The following is a 6979-nucleotide window of genomic DNA, read 5'->3' as shown; positions in this document are numbered from 1 at the left end:
TATATATATATATATAAAGCATGGTTTAAAAAAAAGAGAAAAAGTAGAAAACATTTTTTCCCACATCGAGACAAAAGAACACACTAGTCAAAAACATTGATGTGTTTGTCACATACGATCAGGAAGTTATTTGGCCCAGGACAATTCTGACAAGAGGAAGGTGCGATGACAGCGCATGTTTAGCGCTTGTGGTCACATGGTACAAGATCTCCCCTGAGGATGCCAATATGATAAAAGGAAATGGAATTCACAGAGAAGGCAGGAAGCAGTGGAGAGCAACGGTAAGCAGAAGTAGGAGCGGTATGGCCTGAAGTAGCAGGGCGGAGCTCTTGAGCCGCACCTCCACAGGAAAGTTGTCGCTTAGCTGCAGAGCCTGGAAGGAAAAACAACAGACTCAGTTATCAAGAATCAACTACACCCAAGTGAAGAGACCTTTGCTTTTTCTTGTTTTTTTGGTGTGTTGTCACCGCAGAAGGGTGAAATGGAACATCACAAAAAGGTAATACACCACTATGCAATAATGTCAACTGCATTCATTGCTTGTACTTGAAGATGAGCAAATGACTATAGAACTCAAATACATTTCAATTGAGCAAATGCAAACTGCTCACAGAAATATCATTCTGCTGAACACATAATAGCTATTGAGGAGCATTGAAATGTCCACAATATCCTCTTTCCCTCTGTAACGTGACCAGCGTCTTCAAGGGAAGGGTAGGTTTCACACTTCTTTGCTGAATGTACGTGAAGAAAGCTTTGATAGTGTCAATAAATATGTAAACATTATATAAGGATGTGTGACAAGAGCAGAAGCATGCATTACTGTCGTCCTGGTCAGTTTGAACTCTTGAGCAAAGTTGAAGACATTGGCGGAGAACGGCATTATTCCTTTCAGGAAGGACTTCCCGTACACGACGATCCTGCGGGAAAAGATGCAATGTCAGACGTCAATCATCAGTTCAACATGCACACATGCTCATGCGGGCACACACTTACCGATCATATGCGCAGCTTGTCTCGTCCGTGATGGTAGTGTCACTTTTGTCTCCGATGAGCCAGTAGAAGCTATTGTTGGTGAACAGTCGGATGTTCTTCTTGTCACGGCGTGTCATGTAGGCGCAGCCAGCATGAAAATTTCCCAAGAACATCACATTCTACGCACGCGCACGCACGCACGCACACGCACACGCGCGCGCACACACACACACACACACACACACACACACACACACACACACACACACACGCACACACACCATTTACATGTGGGATGGGGACCTGGTGGACATAGGTGCACTCGTGTGGTCACTGGTTTAAACTGCATCTTGCCATTTTGTCATGATGTCAAGCCAAGTCACTTTTGTGTTGTGTGTGTGTGAGCATGTCCGTGCCTCTGGTCTGTGCGTTTCTGACTATACTTTGTGTTCTGTTTTTATTTCAGCTGATTGAGTGGTTTCTGCAAGCTACACACGTGGACATTTTTCATATCCCTCTGTTAACGAAAGAAAAACCCATAGCAGTCATTGATATGACTTGAATCTGACAAAAGTAATGATAAATAAGAAAAAGAATTATGAAAATTAAACAGTGAAAATCAAACATTGCTTTTGAATTGTGGTTCAACATAATTTTGTTAAAAAGCAAACTCACGAAACCCGCACAGACAAAGGATTTGCGGAATTTTTACTGCAACTCTCAAGGCAGTATTTTGGCCCACTCTTCGTGAGCAAACTGCTCGAGTTGTCTCAGGTTAAAAGGGTGCTTCTACAGATGCCATTTTTCAGCTTCTTGCACATCTGTGCTGTATGTTACACATACATACAGCACATTTGACAATAAAGTTCTATTCAATTCAAGATGTTTAACTCACTCACTGCTAGCCATTTTTCTCCAATTGGGAAAGTGGGGACCAGTCATTTTTGACCATTTTGACTCATTTTTTTAAGGCCTACAGAAAATTTTGTTCTCTAGCTTTATAAAAGCATTTAACCTACCAAACAAAAGCATGAGTCCTCTTCTTTCATCAGGAAAAAAAGTGCATTTGACCATTTACCATTCTTTACTAAACAGCATTTGAACATTGGTAAGTTTGTTGAAAACACCCATTTCCAAGAAAAAATCTGAGAAAAATAGCTTTTTGTGAAAGGGTGCATTTCAAGCAGAACTTTCATTTTGATGCAATGTTTTTTTTATTTTCTATACCATAAATATCTTAACATCTCAACTTTGTCGTTTTTTATTTGAAAAAGCTCTGTTGTAGAATTAGCTGCTGTTATTTATCCATGTTCTCAACACCACACTGCTTCCATATGTCACCTTGCGACTAGGATCGCTGTACCACAACCCACACCCACTCACACTGTGTGCAACCAAGATGCCATCTAGCGGTTATTTATCATCCTATAATCATTCCCATACCCTTGATACTGACTGAGGTGCGCAAAGCCATTCATTAATCTGTTTTAATAAAAAAACGCCCAACATGTATTTTTACTTTTTGCACTAATTGATTGGGTTTTGGCAAATGTATTTTTACCTTTTGGCATTAAGTGAATTAATAGGATTTAAATCAGGGCTCATAGGAAGCCGCTTCAGAAAAGGCTGTTGTTTTGATCAAGTCATTGGGTGTTTTTAGCTGCGTGTTGTTGAGTTGAACGGTGTCGTGATGGTTTTACATGTGTGCCCCAAGTAGTGATATAATAATCACAGCTCCAGAGATATTTCTGCATTGCACACTGCAAAGACCAAGACAAAATTAATTCTCCTGGACCCTCCCACACCTTGCCCACCACCTCTCCCAACTACAACCTTCAAGTAAGCACTGTTGAACCATGTGCGCCAAAAACAGCAGAGATTCAAACAGCATCTTCTCTCTTGTCATGAGCTCCATAAACAGTAACTCAAATCTAAAGTGGCTCTTTGCATTTTTGCACACTCCTGTGGGACAGTATTACCGCAATGATCGTTGTAGCTCCAGCTCTGTACATACTTGAACAATTGTTATTGATCAATATTCCACAGCACCAGACACTTTAAAGCGCTCAAGGATTTTCTGTGCTATTGCACACTTAAAAGTTCTACAAATACTGCTACTGGTCCCAAAAATTGTATTGCACCACTGATCAATTTATCTCTGCTCGATGACTCTGCACATTGTCGTACATCTGTTATTGAATGGTACTCCTGCACAATGGTACCCTTACATGACGGAAAGTCTTTTGATACTTATATGTCATGTCTTTGTTTATCGTAGTTGCTTGTGATTGCAATACTAGTGTAGCCTATACTACTAGAGACGAATTCCTTGTATGTTCTAAATACTTCGCCAACAAAGGTGATTCTGATTCTGATAAACTTCTGACCTCACAAGGCTCAAAATAAGCAGCTTCGCATTGCAGTTTACAGCTAAAAATTTGCATTTTGAGCCTCATTGAATAGCAAAACTGAGAATCACTGATTCAGAGTTTTTTTTTCAAACTGCAGATTATCTGGAGGCACGCATGTTAATGTTGCAACAATGTGCGTACATCACCTACGCATGGGACATAGGCGGTCGAGTCAAGCTCAGTGCTGCTCATGCCACAACCAGCTACCTAGCAACAAGCTTCACTTGCTACTAGTGTGGCTAAACATGTTGCGAACTTGCTCCTGAGTCACCAATCAGACTGCTTAGATCGTGCTACATATCTGTCAAGTATTGTTCTCACATGTACGAATTACGTAACAAAAGATTGAGAAGCAACCCTAATTGTTAAGATTAAGCTAAGATAAACATGTATCCTGAAACACCGGAATTAAGTGCTTGGGGTGACTGAGCAAACTGATGACAGAAGTCTGGCTAGAACTGTCTTAAACTGGAGCTTATCCAACTTTGAACAGCAAAGCAGCAGGTCATTTAGTAAGCGTCAAGAGAAATTATACAGAATAATGCTACACACATAGCGAAACAGGACTGGAAATTAATTCTGTTATGTTTCAATGTATGTCAACGTAGAGCGGGAGTCGGCAAACTGCGGCTCTGGAGCCGCATGTGGCTCTTTAGCGCTGCCCTAGTGGCTCCTGGAGCTCTTTCAAAAATGTTTGAAAATGGAAAAAGATGGGAGAGGGAAATATTTTTTTGTTTTAATATGGTTTCTGTAGAAGGACAAACATGACACAAACATTCTTAACGTTTTCCGATGCTGTAAAAATGTGTACAATAAATATTAAATGTCAACATTTCTGTCAAAAAAAGATTTGCGTCATAGCCTGCGACACACGTTTCTATTATCAGGATGGGATGCCAGGCAGGTGGCTGCTGCTTAAAAAAATGGCGTTTCATGGACAATTCACCGAGGGTACTGGCAAAGAATGGGAACCTGGAGGGCCGAGAGAAGCATTTTTAAACTGTCACTCAAGTGACATAGATTGCTTTGACTTGAGTCTTCCACTTGATGGCACTTATGTTGCTTTCACTGGAGCACCAAAAGCTCTGAATCTGTTTCAGCAAAATTTGAAAGAAAGCTGAAATGCTTCATGAAGCTTCACCTGCCTGCCACTCTACTGGATCACTGCGATGACCCAAAGCACCACCTCCTCATCCCTCCAATCAAAAATTTCCTTCCGTGATTTGTGTTGAATTGTCCAATATTGTGACAACTACACTTCTTTTTTTCATTGCCGTCTTCTTTTATGCTCAGGTTTCTTTTCTGTTTTCCGGTGACTTTCTGTGCGCTACTTCAGACTTGGCAAATGACTGACATATTTTCTGTGTCTCCTTGTGGACACGCACACATTTCTTGAAATGACTCATCTGATATTTTTTCCCCCATCTACTTGCTCTAAAAAATGTTCATTTTTTTGCTTTTTTTGTGTTTCGTAAGGCCATAAGGGTAGGATTTTGTGGAAGAGCTGTGATATTGCTTTATTCTCCAAAATGGTGCAATTCAATAATTTTTGTTAGGGTGTGTAGGTGCAAGTTCATTAAGCAGTAGTCAGGTAATCAGCAAGTAAGTGTGGATGCCACCTTGTTGTTCCATTTGTTCAGCACTTGCGTGAGGACATCGTGCAGGCGGTCGATCTCCTGGACAGCTCTGCTTGGGTCGGCATTTAGCCCGACCAGAACAAAATCCTTGATTGCTGACGACAAGAGAAAGTGTCATAAAACACGACAAACACAATGAAAATGGTTCACGGTTAGCTTGCTTACCGGTGGCGTTGCTGTGGAAGTTAACAGCAAACGGCGCTCTGGCAAACTGATTCTGGCCTTGGTACTGATATTGACCCATTACATGCGCTGTCTCTGTCCTGACAATAAAACAGCAGCGTCAAACTGAGTCCAATTTTTGTAAAATGACCATGATTTTTTTGTTTTAAGATTTATTTCAGTTTAGTTCAAATAAAAATGGACAACACCGAACAAAACTAGTTCAAATACAAGTCTGAAATTTTCACATAACTCAAAAATTACACAGAATTGGTCATAATATCATGCTATGTACAGTATATAAGACATTGTAACTGGTGAGTGTTATAGAATTACAACTTCTAACCCATATCCTTGATTTACGTAAATCACACAGAGACGAACAACCATCCACGCTCACGCTCACACCGAGGGACAATTTTGAGTGTTCAATCAGCCTGCCATGCATGTTTTTGGAATGTGAGAAGAAACTGGAGTACCCGGAGAAAACCCACACAGACCCGGGGAGAACATGCAAACTCCACACAGGGAGGCCGGAGCTGGAATTGAACCCTGTACCTCTGCACTGTGAGGTTGATGCGCTAACAACTACCCTGTTTCATTTTAACATGTGGAAAAGTCTTCAAAAAAAAAAAAAAATGTAAATGTGTTCTCCTCAGAACAAATATAAATAAGCAGCTTACACACTTTACACACATTGACCAGCACGTGTATCCACTGCAACTGAAATGTTTTCACAAAAACTAAATAAAACTAAATTGGTTACACGTTTTAAATAGCTTAAATTGTTGCTGCGGACATAAACAAACAATATAATCAACAAAATAATGAACTCTGAAATCAACGATGTCGGTATTTTACAACCGACTCATTTCCGCCATTTTTCGTGACGCCATTTTCATGTGATCTCGTCACGCAAATCTGTTTTGAACTCCTGTCAGAACAAAAAAGGAATTTCGTCTGTTGCCTCGTTTTTAATTTGACGGTTTTCATGCAAAAGTTCTGTTCATAGCACGGATGGTGGAATTAACTCATCTTTAAGGGTTGAAAGCAAGCTTGCACATTTATATTCACCTCCTCCACTGAAAGTTTCAATAGTTAAGTAATTTTGGAAAATCCCAAATAAAACATTTTTGTCATTAAACAAAATACCTTAAATAAAAGCATGAAAAAAAATTGGTATTTTGTAAATCCGACAAAGTGATCGTTTTCCTGAAGTGAGATCAAGGCGAGCGACAAACCTGGAAGTGTGACGTCCCTTCAAGGACCACAAAAGCAGGGCTCACTATGGAAATTGTACGAAGCCAGTCAGAAATAAATTCGGAAAGTGATGTTTCCGCCTTATCTTAGGGGATCCGGGTCTTTGAAGAGTTGGAGGAAGAGGACGTTGTTGGCAAGATGTTGGACCTTACATATATGAGCCAAATGCTCAGAATGCAGAAAATGTTTTGCCCGAACGGTCTGACATGGAGCGGAGACAAAACCCATCTGGATTGAAAGAACAGTAGACTATATAGGCTGCTGTTATTAGCCTAGCGCTGGGGTCGGCAACCCAAAATTTTGAAAGAGCCATATTGGACCCAAAAAAAAAAATATATATATATGTGTATATATATATATGTGTGTGTTTCTGATTCTCCACTTTTCACTGAGGAATGACTAACAGTATTGCTTTGGCGCCATCTTGACGTATCTTGTTGTCAGGGAACTATGTTAAAGTGAGTTGAGGAGTTGAGTTAAGAGACAAGCTGTGCTTTGCTGCCATCTTGTGGCATATATAAACAATTACAAATC

At 40.3% G+C, this 6979-nt stretch overlaps 1 protein-coding gene across 1 annotated transcript in view; it reads right to left on the bottom strand.

Annotated features, from left to right (window-relative positions):
• Nucleotides 1-59: 59 nt before the first annotated feature.
• LOC109526463 (deoxyribonuclease gamma-like) overlaps nt 60-6979 on the bottom strand; it is a 27834-nt gene continuing 20914 nt past the window's right edge. Inside the window, exons 6-10 of the mRNA XM_019887753.1 lie at nt 5189-5286; nt 5006-5118; nt 997-1154; nt 824-920; nt 60-373 (exon numbers count right to left, since the gene is read on the bottom strand). Coding sequence (XP_019743312.1) covers nt 248-373; nt 824-920; nt 997-1154; nt 5006-5118; nt 5189-5286 — 592 coding nt within the window. The 3' untranslated portion in view covers nt 60-247. The remainder of the gene's footprint in view (nt 374-823; nt 921-996; nt 1155-5005; nt 5119-5188; nt 5287-6979) is intronic.

Source organism: Hippocampus comes, unplaced genomic scaffold (assembly GCF_001891065.2).
Source record: "Hippocampus comes isolate QL1 unplaced genomic scaffold, H_comes_QL1_v1.1 scaffold245, whole genome shotgun sequence".
NCBI lineage: Eukaryota > Metazoa > Chordata > Actinopteri > Syngnathiformes > Syngnathidae > Hippocampus > Hippocampus comes.
The sequence above is the reverse complement of the archived record's forward strand: the minus strand, read 5'-3'. Positions and strand labels throughout refer to the sequence as shown.